The sequence below is a fragment of the Micromys minutus genome (assembly GCF_963924665.1).
Source record: "Micromys minutus genome assembly, chromosome: 5".
Lineage (NCBI taxonomy): Eukaryota > Metazoa > Chordata > Mammalia > Rodentia > Muridae > Micromys > Micromys minutus.
This window is the reverse complement of record NC_137974.1, coordinates 54,468,297-54,484,118: the sequence shown is the minus strand read 5'-3', so window position 1 is coordinate 54,484,118 and position 15,822 is coordinate 54,468,297. Positions and strand designations below refer to the sequence as shown.

General features: G+C 41.6%; 1 protein-coding gene across 2 annotated transcripts in view; it reads right to left on the bottom strand.

Moving 5' to 3' along the window:
• The window catches only part of TBC1D5 (TBC1 domain family member 5), a 446,523-nt gene that overhangs the window by 54,277 nt on the left and 376,424 nt on the right, over positions 1-15,822 (bottom strand). For both annotated transcript variants that reach the window (XM_080917354.1, XM_080917355.1), the window contains one exon: positions 5,625-5,788. In XM_080917354.1, coding sequence (XP_080773480.1) covers positions 5,625-5,788 — 164 coding nt within the window. The remainder of the gene's footprint in view (positions 1-5,624; positions 5,789-15,822) is intronic.

The following is a 15,822-nucleotide window of genomic DNA, read 5'->3' as shown; positions in this document are numbered from 1 at the left end:
CAGACAGAACTCTACGTAAGCACAGAACAAGAGTTAATAAAAATTTCCATGGGAAACAGGCAGTATATTTAAAAAAAAGATGTCTGTGGAATTTAACCCTATTACCTGTGGGTAATTCATATATTCAAGAAATTTAAACCTCTAGCTAAACTGTAACACCAGGGCCTAGAGAGGTCTAATAGTTATTTTTGCTTTTATAGATATTCAAAAAGTGTCCACAACCAATTGTATTTTAGAAACATTCCACGCTGAGAGTTGTTTATGTGAGCCAACCCACCAGCCTAATGAGTTACAACTATAACAGATTTAATGAGGTATTCTGTAATGACAGACATACTTGTAAGTAGGCTCAATAAAACAAGAATGAGAACTCTATACATCATTATGCTTAACATTATCATTATGTCTACTGGATTATGTTTTTGTTCCCCTGATCTTAGACAACTTCATGTTTATACTATAATTAAATGTTTTTCTGGTCTTATTCTTTTCTAAAATCACCACCACCAAAATACAAAAATGTTTTCAATCATCCCCCCAAACTATTGTTCCCTCTTCATTAATTTAACACCTTCATTAATTTAAATCATGATTTTAATTAAGAAATGCCATCCCTTTTAGCATAAGGTGTGTGGAATGTTTCCTTTGTTCAGAGTAGAAGGTTCGCCCTTCAGGCCAGTGTAGCTCCCAGGCTATGTTCGGTTTGTGTCCCATCGAGCAGAGCATGGGCTGCCACTTGCTCTTTCTGCCATGCTTCTGTGACACTTCTGACTGTATAAATTTCTGACCAGGGCACTGTGAGGCAGGAAGCTAAGAGGAGAGGAGAGTTCATCTTAGCAGGCACTTTCAAACTCTAGAGCAAGTCTCTGTGTATAGGAACTGAGCTTAGTTAGGAGAAGCAGCTATGAGGGTCCTTCCAAACCTGCCCTACTGTTATTAGACCTGGAGATCCTCTGATGAGATCAACATTTTCATTCTTTCTAGGAGTAATCCCTGTAGATTAATGTAACTTTCTGAAAAAGTTAAACGTAAACAATAAGATGCTAAAGACAGGGATTTTGTTTTGTTTTTAAAATCACAGTTAGATACTAATGGAAATAGGGAGACAGTATTACAATCTCTACAATATGACGTTTGGCCTTGGCTGTCTTTCATCTGCACAGAGTAATTGAGAGATATCATCTCCTATATCTGGCACATGTGTATTTTAGGGAACAAATACTACAGTGCAGTATAGCTTTGAAAGGACACATATATATTAAGTTTCCAGAAAGGCCACTGGAAGGAAGCAACTGACATATTTAATCTAGCATGTTTCAAACCTACAGCAATTGCTGGCCAGACATTGTAAATGTATCCAACTGTTTGACTTGAGCTCTCCTCAAACTAGTGTCTGTGTGCCTCCAGGCAAGGTTCGTTGTGTGTACAATCTGACATCTTTGTATCCTGCAGAGTTGATGGGGATGAAGACAGATGATAGAGGAGAAAGGCCAAGCAAGAGGGGATGATCATCTCACTCTTCCCTAAGGGTAGATCCTGCTCATGCAACAGTTAAGGTACAGCAACCAATTTCCTATGATTGTGTGTGTGTGTCTGTCTGTGTGTTGTGATTAAATAAATTTATTGAGGCATTAAGAAGTTAAAAAGCAGATCTAAAATCCTCCTCTGCACTTGCAAACAGCTGTGATAATGCTACTTCTGCCACCCCTTGTCTCTGTAGTGGAATTACAGGAATGAGGTGAATCCAAAGACAGAGATGCAGCCATGCACAGCATCTAAGTCTACTCTCTCAGACCTTAGCTGACTCACTGGCAGAGAGATTATGAGCAAAGGTCGAACAACTAATTTAATGTCATGCCACAGATATATGAATTAATCTGAAACTAGATTAAAATTCGTAAGTAAGTCTTCTAAAAAGCTAAAACCCAGCTGTGGCCTCTAAATTAATTTGTATTTCTTTGTGTCTATAAACTGCACTGAGCAGGAAAGTGCTGGGGCTTTAGGACAGCCCCTCTGTCACTTCTCCTCTAAGTCACCACCTAACGCAAAGCTGGAAATGGAGCCCTAAAAGCTGACTAAAACTAATTTTCTTTTAAATTTAAATAAATTTTAAATTTAAGGTGAAGGGTGGGATGAGCCATTCTGGAAAGCCACAGTCCAGCCAGTTACTGGCTGCCCAGTATCCCCTGCCCGCCTCCCTCCCAGTCAATCAGTCACAGTTCTTCATGCTGGACTTTTATCTTAACCGTGACTAGAGCAGCACAGCAGGGTAAACACAGAAACTAACTCTTGCCACAGGAGGAGAAAGAAAGCCTGCTGGGGCTTTGGTTGCTACCACAGCATGCTTTATATGCTTTTTTTCATTTATCATTTTTATATTCTAGCTCTTCAAATACATACATGTTCTGATTCATTATGGTAGCATATTCTACATATGTAGACCTCGAGAAATAAAGTGGTGCTACAGGCTTGTTATGAAAAGCAGTTCTCATAGCCCTATTTTCTACTTTTTGCATCTCACAAGCAACAAGTTTTAATGTTCCCTCTTTTATCTCTAGCTTAGGTTGCTTAATTCTTCATTTTCTTCTAAAGGGTATTTCATACTGATTTCCCAGATGAAGGAATGAGAGTTAGCTCTCCTGGCCACTGCCAATTTGTTTCTTTTTCTCTAAAAAGGAACATTCACACACCATTCACATGCTAGTTTTTCAATAGTTACAGCATAAGTTAGACTAGATTAACAGCTAACAGGCTTACTTAATAAAGTTTATATACACCCTGGTAGTTGGAAACACAGAAAGTAAGAGAAACAGGGACTAGAGACTAGATACATCCATGGAAGCTGTATGTCCATTGATTTATTTCCTACAAACCAAATCCCATTTCCTAATAATACATTCAGCTATCAACACATAAGGATTGATTCACTGATGAGGTTAGCACCCTCCTGATCAAATAATCTCTCCTTGAGCCTTCAAGATCTGCCCCATTAAGGGACATTTCAGATGTAAACCATAATAGTAGTTTAGCTGGATGAGATGCTAATTCATTCCAGAACACTCAAGGTAATGGTCTACTATGTGGCTTTTGGTATTGCTATAGATAAATCTGTGACTTTCTGGTTCTTGACCTTTGGTCAGATATTTTTCTTTTCACTCAGCACTTTAAGTCCCTAAGATTTCTTGTGTTCTCTCTTGTGAAGTTTTAAAATTATGAATATAAATGTAAAGAGTGCTTTTTCTTATGTTTGTAGGATATTTAGTCTCATAATTCATATTTAAATTAGTAGAATCAAACCCTTAAATGTATACATGTATCGCCATAGGACAACCCAGGGTGTCATGTGCTCCCTCTATGTTTTTTGAGGTGAGGTTTCTTGCTGGCTTGTCTGGCCTTCAAGGGCATCTCGGTTGATTCTGGGGATGGGACTCATGTTCTCATGGTTTCAGGATAAGCACATTACCTATCAAGGCACCTTCCCAGTTCGTGGAAGTAGATTTATATCCAATCGTATATATACGATTCTATCTAGGGGTTTGGTTATTTACAGACTTCAGTACCAGGAGCAGGTCCTTGATTCAATTCCTCAAGGATACTGATGGATGTATATACACATGTTTTCTGACGTTGTCTTGCTATGAACAGTTTTATTTTCTTATTTTCTTTTAGCTGTCCTTTTCTATTTTGTCTTTCAATACCACACTGCATTATTCTAGGCTGTTGTAGACTATAGTAGAGCTAATGGGGAGTACCGTGTCTGGATAGTACCTATTGATGGCTGGGCCTACAGTCACAGCATCTGGTTACTTCTTTGGAGAATTCCTAAAGGCATAATGTTTGTGGTGGAGGTGGTGGTGGAGGTGGAGGTGGTGGAGGTGGAGGTGGTGGAGGTGGAGGTGGTGGAGGTGGAGGTGGTGGAGGTGGAGGTGGAGGTGGTGGAGGTGGAGATGGAGGAGGTGAAGGTGGTGGAGGTGGAGGTGGAGGTGGTGGAGGTGGAGGTGGTGGAGGTGAAGGTGGTGGAGGTGGAGGTGGAGGTGGAGGTGGTGAAGGTGGAGGTGGAGGTGGTGGAGGTGGTGGAGGTGGAGGAGGTGGTGGTGGAGGTGGTGGAGGTGGTGGAGGTGGAGGTGGAGGTGGTGAAGGTGGAGGTGGAGGTGGTGGAGGTGGAGGTGGTGAAGGTGGAGGTGGAGGTGGTGGAAGTGGAGGTGGTGGATGTGGATGTGGAGGAGGTGGAGGAGGTAAAGAAGGTGGTGGTAGAGGTGGAGGTGGTGGTCGTGTGTGCGCACACGTGTGTGTCTGTGTTGACACACTGGACAGCAAGTAGAGGAAGATGAAGTGGGAGCTCCTCCATTTAGTATGCGAACACAATTTTCATCCCCTGTCCACAGCAGAGCCCTACATGGATTGTGTCTGATGTCTCTCAGTCTAGACATTTTACTTCACGCTTTTCAGAGATTTAAAGTTCCAGTTTTCTCTTAGGCAGAGAAAAGAAATCTAGCCCTCTGTGCCATGCTTCCCACCAGGACAATAATGGACTGACCCTCTGAACCTGTGAGCCAGCCCCAATTAAATGTTCTCCTTTGTAAGCATTTCTGTGGTCATGGTGTCTCTTCCCAGCAGTAAACCCTAAGCCAGCAACTACTAATGAACAAAACAGGCCATGAACTTGACAGAGAGCAAGACCTAGGATGGTTTGGAGGAGGAAATGAACTAGGGGAAAGAAACAATTGTAATCTCAAAAATAAAGGATAAAAATTTCAGATTAAGATTAGATTATTAAAGTAGTCCATACACTTTATATAATTTCAAGGATTACTGAAAATGCACAATAGAGGGGCTGAGTGGTGGCTCAGTGGTTAAGGGCACTGGTTCTTGCTCTTGTAGAGGACCCAGCTTCTGTTCCTAGTGCCTACCTAGTGGCTTAATATTAGTTGTGAGTCTAGCTCCAAGGTACCTGACAGGCCTCTGCGGGCAACAGGCATACACACGGTGATCATACATGCAATGCAAGCAAAAACTCAAACACACAAAATAAAAATGAATACATCTTTAAAACCAACCAAACAACAAAAACTCTCACCATAGAAATGTGGTTCACGTAGTTTTTACATCAAAAGGGAAACTGTTGTGTTTTTCAGGTACTACTTTAAAATGCAGAGAGCATCTTGTATTATTTTTCAAGTGTCATGGCCTCTCATCAACAACATGTAGTTTATTACAGTTCCGGAACCGTACACCTACTACAGATGCCTGCGGGCAGAAGGAGCCTTCCTGTCCTGGCATAGGGCTTCCTTGTCTTTGTAGGTGCTATTCAGTAGTGAGCCCCTGTTTGAACTCTAGCTCAGGTCAGCCTCCTGCACAGAGCCTGTAATGGCCAGTGCTGGGCTATGTCTTGAAATATGGCAACTTTAGTAAAAGATAAATTATTCTGAATGGATGTTTCTGCTTTCCCCAGGTGACAAAGATGGCAGTCTTAAAATATTGCTCAATGATAAAAAAATTTTTTTTGTTTGATAAAACAGTGAGTTCTAGACTGCACTAGCTTTGTTAGCGTTACAAAACTGTGTGTAAGAGGTATGCTCCTAGGGAAAATCGAGAGTGAAAACAATCTGTCCTTAGACACTTACGGATTCTTTTCTGCCCATAGTTTTGCTATGTGAGCGGGAACGGGCAATGTTGCTGAAGAAGGAATCCCTTTTCGTAGCGGATGAAGGTGGGGAGCCAGTGGATTCTCTTCCCCCAGGCAAACTCTCGATACTTGGAGATGAACTGATGGTTTTCGAACTTTGTCCTGAAAGAAAATTAAGTAGCAATAATTAAACACCAGACCATCACTAAGCCACTGACTACAACTTGCTTTAATAAATCATGATTAGCTATGAAGACACTTTCTCACAATGTTAACATAAAGATGCCATTTTTAAAACAATGAAGCACCAGTATAGTTTTCTGTATGTAATATATCCTACATAGTCCATGCATGAAGGGTAGCTAAATTTTCTTTCAGCAGTTGGATGACTCCTTAACTGAGGAAGCAGAAGTCTGTATAACATATATGAATATGGTTCAATACTGTATTTCTTTCTTTTCCTTAACTGTGGGAAAGCTATAGGGCAACCCCAATGCTATTGCAGACTCTTGAAGTGGGCTAACATGCCGTTTCATAGTGCCTTTCAGTAGTCTGTGCTCTGACTAGAGCAATGGCATCAGGAATGCTCATCCTAAGCACATAATTAATAGATGCCCCATATGGCAATCTTCTCTCCTGGATGACCAGGTACAAAAGGTTCTACTGAGTTATAGTCGGACTAGTAGTTACTCTGTCCCTGATCTTAGAACAGCTGTTTTCCTCTGCAGCCTCCTCTGTATCAGATACCAGGGATATACGGTGGGCATCCCCTGGAGGCAAGGGGTGAATGGCAAGCCAAGAGGAGTAACGATGCTCCCTCTCCCCAGATTATTTATGACCTGCTCAGTGTTTAAACGAAACATACACTCTTCCTGAGGTGGTTCCCATATGGTGCCTGACAATAGGAACTCCCCATTTCACCCAGAGGTCCTCTTACAGGAAACTTTTGTTGGTCTGTGTTCTGCTTTGACATCACCCCTTCTGCCCAATCCTGTCCTTTACATGGTGGTATTCCCCAGAAGCCTTTTTTGTTTCTAATTCCACCTCAACCACTGAGTCCACAAAGAGCAATTCAACTGCAATTTCAAGTGTAGTGTGAGGTCCAGTGAGCTAGAAAAAGTGTAGATTGTCCTGAAGCTGTTTGTATTTTAATGTTAATTCCACTTCCGGGTCAAGTGCCGCCGGGGAAACCTGCCCTTTTTAATTAGTAAAATAAAGGAAAGCAGTGACTGGGTGGGGCTGGGGAAAGTAGAGAGGGCTGAGAGGTCTGAAGAGGTCAGAGGATGGGGTGAGAGGTGGTGGTAACATGGAGCTTCCCAAGGACCAGCTGGACCCAGGTGGGATTTATTGGTGTTAAAAAGCTATGAACCTTAAGGATTTTATAGGTCTAATATCTCATATAGAAGGGAAGTTTGTATCTTTGTCTACTTGATGCAATCTTGCTGTGTAGATTGAGAGTTGAATATATAAACCTGTAAGAAAAGCTATTGGGCTGTAGAGTTGTGTTTTTGGGATTTTGGGGTAGAGAAACACCCCAGGACAGAGGCAGAGAGTAGGCGGTAGAAAACCGCCAGGGAAGGGAGTTGCACGGACAAGTTGGGTGTTGGCGACTCAGACCGGGCACCAGAGGCACGAGGCTCCAAACTAAAATCAGGCCTGAGGAGTGAGACCTCAGGGCCGACAGAGAGATAAATGTTTGTTATTTTTTAAATATTTATGGCAACAGAAAAGGGCAGGGAAAACAGGCTCTCTTAGCCCCTGGTGCATCTTGTACTGACTTTAGGCCTAAATCAGGAATGTTCTGCCCTACCTCACCCTGGCCTTCCCTCCCCTTTGCTTCTATGTCTCCTAGCCACTTCCAGGACTTTAGGTCTTAACTTCACTGGGTTATTTGTTTATGCTTAAAAACCATAAACTAGGATATGTTCACATGGAAAAAGATGCAGAGCACCATCTAATAATTTTATTTTAAAAATCAAAACCAACAACATGTAGAAACATTTTTACTATATCAGACTAAATATGAAAGTTACCTTCTAAAAATAAGTTTTATTTATGTTATGACATATATTCATATATATCATAACATGCATTTTAGTATGCAATTCAATGTTTTTTAAATTTCATCAACAATTTAAAAGCAATTACATAACCCCAAACTGAAATCTTATATTATTAGCAGTTTTCCCTAATCCCACCACCATCCTTGGAGATTAAAAAAATATGTGGCCTTTTGTGACCATTGTGTTTTCAAGGCTGGTTTATGCTGAAGCATTTATTGGTATGTCATTCTTTAAACTGCAAAATAATATTTCGGACCACATTTGAGCTAACATTAACCAGCTCATTAACAGTTTACATTCATTTCTTGGCTGTTAGGCAGAATGATGCTGTGAACATGTGTAGATGTTTCCAGTTCTTCCAGGGAGTTACCAAGAAGTCACACTCTGTGGTGGGCTCCTTCCTTCCTTTCCCTTATCTTCCCTCTTCCTCTGAGCCCGGGTTCTTCTATTTGTCCCAAACTGTCCTTATATTCACTATGTAGCCAAGTCTAGCCTCAAGCCTATGATCCAAAATGTTAGAATTCCAACCATGTGCCACCACACAGGGAATCAAGAAGTTGGCCTGGTTTAGCTTGTCTCTAGAGGCTTTTCAGGTTAGAGTTCATGGCTCCTAGGACACTGTATGCCTTTCAGTTCCTGAGCAATGAGGGCACTCCCTCAGGCAGTGAGACCTTCACGCCACATTATGATTGTCTATATTCCCTACAAGTAAATGAAGCATCTAAAAATTTGAAAGGACAATTAGTCTGAGACATTACTATTAGGTGCCCTTCATAGATTGCATTTGTTATTGTATCCTGAAAACTACCATCATAATAATCCTGGCAGCCACCACTTTATTCTGTTTCTATTAAGGGTATAAAAAGTCTGATTGTGTTCAATAAACATGTAGTAGCCCCAGTCTTGCTGTGACCCTTTCAGGCTGTACACAGTAAGATTCATTTTTCACTGGTAATACCAGTTAACCTTGGCACAGTAAGTGTTGGTACTTAAATCACCACACATTCCTCACAAAATCTATCCTAAAACGACAACCAGTACACTGTTTTATATTTCTATTAGCATTGTAGCAAACTTCCAATGTCTCTACATCCTTACCAGTACTTAGCAGTTGCCTTTTCATTAAATTTCTCATTAGGTAAGAAGCAGTATCTTATTCTGACAAGAGTAACTCTTTAAGACATGTCTTCTTAGGAGAATTATTTTTCAAATTGTTTACATTCTTTAGAAGTTGAAGAATATGCCTTTATATTGCTGGACCCTTTCCATATCGAACATTTCTGTAATTTCCCAGCCTTTCATTCTGTCTCTTTTTTCTGGGTTCTTACTGTTTACATGGTTATCATTAATGGTGCCCTGCATGGTTCTGACTTCCATTAACTTATCTTTACTTCATCTTCTCATCCTCCAAGTGGATACTTTGAATTGATAGAAATTCAGCTTCCGAGTCTCTATTCTGTCAGCACAAATCTAATGGTGAACTTCAGAAGTTAAAATCTCATTCTAGTTGTTGTATATTTCAACTCCTAAACATCTGATTCCTCACAAATATTCTGTGTATGATGTTCTCTCTTTGGTGAGACACTGTTTTGATTCATTTGTTTTTAGAGTGGATGGACAGACATCTTTATAGTAGCGAAGTCTTTTTCTAGCAAGTCTAATGTGGACGTTTCCTTCTAGACAGTCCATTGACTGCTTTTACACAGTTATGAGTTCTATTTTCCTACTTTATGTTCTGCATGCCCAATAATTTTTACTAGATACAATATAAAGTGATGACTCTGGAAATCAGATTCCATACCAGTCTATCTCCTGAATCTACTTATCTTCATATCTGTTCCATTGGTGACTTTAGTCAAGTAATTCTAAAGTCCACCTCCATTTTGCAGCTCATTAACAGCTTCTATTTTTCCTTGGCTGTTAGGCAGAATGATGCTGTGAACCTGTGTAGAAGCTTCCAGTCACTAAAGCCTTTGTTTGGTTACTTTAGTGGTCTATAAATAAGACACAATTTTCTTTTCTTAAATATACTGAGTCAGTATCCAGTCTCTGTCAGGGTTCTGTGGGTGTTGGGGTGCACCATGACTATCACAGCAGGGGTTCAAAAAGAAGCCCATCAAACAGAGGATAAATAAATTTAAGAGCTCAAAGCATTTTATTAAGAGCCTATTACAAAAGAAAATTTAAAAAAGGAAAGGGTCTACCTTTGGTAAATTTACATAATAGAATTTATCTGTATCATCAAAGTTTGGATCACCTACCTCTTGAGACCTTTGTGGGAGTAGCTTTTTGTCTTTTATTATTGTTGCTTTTTCCAGACAGGATTTCTCCATGTAGCCTTGGCTGTTTTAGAACTCACTCTGTAGACCAGGCTGGCTGCCTGTTTCTGACTCCTGAGTGCTGGGATCAGAGGTGTGTCCAGGTGGGGGAGTGGCTCTTTAAAGGCACTATTACCAGGACTTTGATTTTTCTCTTTGCTCCTCTATTAAGACTTTGTATTTCTGCCTGAGGGTTATATTCTTCCCTACACAAGAAAACAAGCCATGCATATGGCAATCAGAATAATGTCTATTTCCTTTACTTCCAGCAACAAACATGGCAAGAGATTTTTCAGGTCTGATTAAGGTTAGGGTTTCGTGATAGAATAATTTGGGTTGTCATTGCTGGGAATTCTAATGAGGAAGGGAGAGAAGCAACTCAGAGACTTCACAGTTTCTTGGGTATATCTGAAGAAAATAAGAAGCAGGAAGTTAAGTGGGCCTTGACCTGGCACTTTGTATGCTGAACAGCTAGAGTAGGATCAGAGATAAGGCACCTTTCAGAAGCTGGGAACAGTCACTGGTTGACAGCAGGCAAGGGAATGGGGTCTTTTATCCTTTAGTCATAGGAGTTGATTGAATCTTGCTACTATTGCAGATACACAAGGAGAAAGACTCCCCTGGAGCTCCTGACCTCAGGGATTTCTCCCACTGAGACCCATACCAGACTTCTGACCTTTATTATCTCCAGATAGTACACAGGAATTCTAAATCACTAGATCTGTGGTACTTCTTTGTCATCAGAAGAAAACTTGGTCCAAAGTTTCAACTTACAAAGTTATCTGTTATAATTCACTAACCCACCTTCTGTATCTTTAGTTCTACAATTCTTATTTTGTATTTTCTAGTATTTTCTTTTACTCACACATGATCAGATTTATTGAACATAGCATTACTTCACTGTTTTAAAAGATTTATTTTTATTATTTTTTAATTGTGTGTGTGCACACACATGCGCACCTCTGCCTGTCTTGGTAGTGCACATGAATAAAGGTGTCCCAAAAAGATGGAGATACTGGATTCCCTGGTGCTAGAGTTATAGGCAGTTGTGACTTGCCCCATGTGTACTGGGAACCAGACAAGGGTCCTATGTAAGAGCAGTACATCCTCTTGACCACAGAGCCACTCTCCAGCCTGCTTCCGTGCTTTTAACAGAACTGTGTTTTGCTTTCAGTGATACAGTCTGGTTTCTGAATGGGTAATCTGTACTTTCCTTGTGTTCCCTTTGATGATCTTTCCCACCTTCTGAATTATACAGATACTTTATTTTACTGTCTTACTTGTTAATAATTACATTTCTTCAAAGTATAATTTTATCTTTCAGGTTGGTATCTGGCAGTTTTTGAAGAAGGCATTATAACTCACTTCTAATTTCCTTATCAACTCATCTAGAAGATTAATCCTACTTTTCTTTTGCTTCTCTCTCTCTCTCTCTCTCTCTCTCTCTCTCTCTCTCTCTCTCTCTCTCTCTCTCTCTCTCCTCTCTCTCTCGGGCATTACCAAAATTCTTTATTTAAAGAAATGGTACAAATTAAAGAACTTAAGCAGATGTTTTTGTGCGACTTATAGAAAAGATAAAGGTAGCCTGACATGCATGCCTCAGTGACCAGTAAAGTCACTTGGCTTTGGGGAAGTCGTCACTGTGTCCTAGGGTGTGCTTGTCAGAGAGATATTCTGCCATATCAGATCCAGGGGCTCCCATCTTGCATAATTAGGTCACGTGGTCACACAGTCTTGAATGGATTTCACCTGGTCAGGGAATGTGTCTCAATGACGTCACATAAGTGGGGATCACTCGTGCCAGTAGCCAGTTTGTGAAGTTACAGTAGTGACAGATTCACACTCATTTCCAAATGCAGTGCACACACTCCATTGCAGTCATCACGGTCCGGTTTCCTTATATCCTGCAGCAAGATTCGGCTACTTCGTTCGTTGGTTCTGCAGCTTCATCAGTTTCTCAGCCTGTTCCCTCTCCTCATGAGACTGGGGAGAAAGAATTTGGCAAAGTTCTTCAGAACTACATCATCCCGGTCAAAATAGGTAGACAGACAGACAGACGCAGGAGGCGTACAACTCCGTGTCCTGGTGGTAGTTCTGGAACACTGGAGAGATGTGGTGGTCTCGGTGGCGGTGGGGCGAGGAGCAGTGGCAGCGCTGGAGCAGTGAGGAAGTTGCAAAGGACCGGCGGGGGTCAGAGGGGTCGAGCACTGGGTTCCATTCAAGCACTGTTGAAGCAGGAAACCACTGCGACTCTGGGCCAGGACGTCTGGCCTAATCCTACTTTTCTAAGTGGTGAGGCATATACGTGTAAGATAGAGATACTCGGGAATGGGGAGAGTGAACTAGACTAGAAAGGAGCTATGTCCGCAAATGTGTATTGACTGACTAAAACTTCAGACCTGTGTGTGTGTGTATGTGTCTGTGTGTGTGTGTTAGCATAAGTCAAATAGATTTGTTTAAGCTTAAAAACTATACCAAAATAAATAATTACATCTCTGAATCCTGGATGTGGCATTAAACCTCTATGTGTGTGTGTGTGTGTGTGTGTGTGTGTATGTATATAAAATGTTCTATTTTTCTCCTTTAACTATGCAAACTAGCTTGATAATATTCTTGTTAGTGTGGAAACACCAGTGTTTAGAAAGCAGTCCTTGTACTGAGTTCCCTCCAGAGATCTTCTGAAAACCATTGCTTTGGGAGCAGTGCTGCTGTGGGCTGAAGAGTTTTCAGAATGAATGGCAGCGCCGGCCTGGCATGCTCAGCAAGTCCCCAGCCCTTACTCACTGGAGGGCAAGGTCCTCAGCGTGTAGTTATAAGTATGCAGCATTCTGGGGTGTATGGAGCATGTGTATTGCATTAGATCCAAAGCATATTATTGTGCCCTGAAATCCAGGCTATATTCTGCTTATTGAGTGGATCCCCTATAATGGGATATGTCTGCACATAGGAAGTATTTTGTTTTAACTTCACATAAAGGCATTGTTTGGACCAGACACACCATGTCTGGATATATTTTATCCTTTTTCCATTTTCTTTTCCTATCAACACACGAAGCAAATGGGTGTGTCCCTTCGACTCCAGGACAATGGATGTTACTTTTTAAGCATCTCTTAGGAGCCTCTGCTGGCAAATGCCTTGGAAAGAAGGTCAGAAGATGAAGAAATAGTATACCTTATACTGCTATGTCATATGGATAATATTTTTGTGGGTTTCTTTCCTCAAAAAGCCCCAATGAGATGAACAGGAGTTATAGTGTACTCTTAGGCTGAATACCAGTAGAACTGAGTCTAGGCATGGGAGATGAAGACACAAAAGCAACATAGTTAAGAGGCTAGGACACTGGGGGACGATGGTGAAAAAGACAGCACTGGGAGTGAAAAGAAGTGTCTAGGAGCACGTGCCTTTGGCTTGACCTTCTACAGGAAGCATTTGTTTGCTATCCCAGAACAGCTTGTTGCCGTGTGCAGCTGAGCGGCACAGAGGATACTCATTGCAAACACCACTTGATGCCAGGAGAGTGGGTGGAGCAGGTTATACCCTGGAATACACTTGCTCTAGCCTGACTAAAGAAGTCAAGCACTGATGAACTGGGTGCTAGGTTGAAAAAGAAAAAAGTGTCTAGAAGATCACAACAATTAAGTATAGAGGTGTTGGCTATTATTGTAATTTGCCTTGAACTTGTAATTGCTCCTTCATAGTTAGATTCTGAAAACCAGAATCCACCATCATTAGTACTAGAGCAGGTACAGATAACGGCATCCCATAACTATTATGCAAGTGGTTGCTCTTTTTCTCTCACTATAAACAGGAGGCTCGGAAACTAGCCCAGCTCATCTATCTAGCAAGGCTGTAATACAGCCAAGATTTAGACCCTTGCTGGGCTGTAGGGCCCATGCTGGGCAAAGCTGTCTCCCTAGTAAGACCACTGTCATATAGTCTGTAAGAAATGTGGCCTAGGATTAAAGAGACATGGGATAGAATGATGACTTTTGAAAACAAAAGGTGCTCTTAGCATCTTAGCAGGAACAGAACTTCTAAAAACCAAACAAAAACACCCCCCCCCCCCAAAAAAAATCTAGTAGAGGCTATGGTGTGAGGCTATTTTTGCTGGCTACAAGTGAGGTCTCTGGAACCAAAGAGAGCACATGGCTCTTCTTAAAATTGAAGGTGCTTATATCCACAATGAAACTGAGTTCTACTTGGGCAAGAGACATGCTTATGTGTACAAAGCAAAAAACAATACTGCAACTCCTGGAGGCAAACAAAGCCAAACCAGAGTGATATGGTGAAAGTAACTCCAGTCCACAGAAACAGTGGCATGGTTCATGTCAAATTCTGAAGCAACCTTCCTGTAAAAGCCATTGGACACAGAATCATGTGATGCTGTACCCACCCAGGATTTAAACTAATGGAGAGCAAATAAAAGTGGACTTGTTAAAAGGTGAATTCTCAGGAAACAATGAGGATGGTGAAGGTGACACACAATTGCAACAGCCGCTGCTGACTTAGGGTTGCTGCAGTTATGGTCAAACCCAATGGCTACCCTCTGGGGCATGGCTCACACTTTTAATCCCTGCTCTCAGGAAGCAGAGGCAGGTTATCTCTGTGAGTTCTAAGCCAATCTGATCTACACAGGGGAGTTTGAGGCCAGCCAAGGTTACATAGTGAGACTGCCTCCAAAACAAACAAAGCTTCTTGCTGGCTTGCTTTGTATGTCTTGCTGAGTTAGTTTTCTTAATAGACTCCAAGATAATCTCCCCAGGGGTAACAAGGAAAAGCCCACAAGTTTGCTTACAGGCAGATCTCATGGAAGCATTTTCTCAGGCTTCTATAAAATCAAAGAAGCAATTGAAATGCTATGCCCAATGCTGGGTCCCCTGCCACTGGGTTGCGCCTGTGCTCACCACTCACTGCCCTGAGGCTCTCTTTATAGACTTTCTCTAGACAAGGTGCCAAACCCAACTTCTCTCCACTACTCCTTTCGTCCTGGGGCTTCTAACTGCAACAGAGGCTGCACAGTCACCAAGCCAAACCTCAGCTGCTCTCCATGACCCTTTGCCTTCAAACCCAATATTGCCTGGGAGTCTTTTTCTACAATTGTGTGGCTCAGCTTCTAGCGTAAGATACAGTTTTGGCCTGCTCTGGACCACAGCATCTTTTTTTTTGCTGACCCTGAAGAATCATTTCCCAGAGACTTTGCTTTAGTAATTCTGGTCTCATCTTAATCATAGTTGATTCTTTAGCCCCATCTGACAAGTATCAATCGAACCAGAAAAGCCAAAGGGTTCATTTTAGTAATTGTGGTCTCTTCTTAATTATAATGATTCTTTAGCTCAAGTGGACCAGAACCACGAATTCTTACTTCAAATTATCACATACATGGCCCTGTTAGAGTGTCTGTCTCCCTCTGAAGCATCACAAGCTAGGCCTCTAGTCTCTGCATTGCTCTCAGCATTCTCTTCCATGTTTCCAGAACAGCTCTGAGAACTCAGTGGCTTTTACAGCCCAGAGTTCCAAAGTCCTTCCAAAATCCTGCCCACAATATGGTTTAACATGGTTAGGACTGTCAAAGCAATACCTGGACTTGGTATCAGCTTCTGTCTTAGTTAGGGTTTCTAGCAATAAAGCATCATGACCAAAAGCAACTTGGGAGGAAGGACTTAATTTCAGCTTACAACTCACACTCCATCACTGAGAAGTCAGGGTGGAAACTCAGGTTAGGGACCTGGAGGGGAGAACTGATGCAGAGCCACAGAAAGGCTTACTTGGCATGGCGTGCTCAGCCTGTTTCCTTACACAAGTCAGGACCACCAGG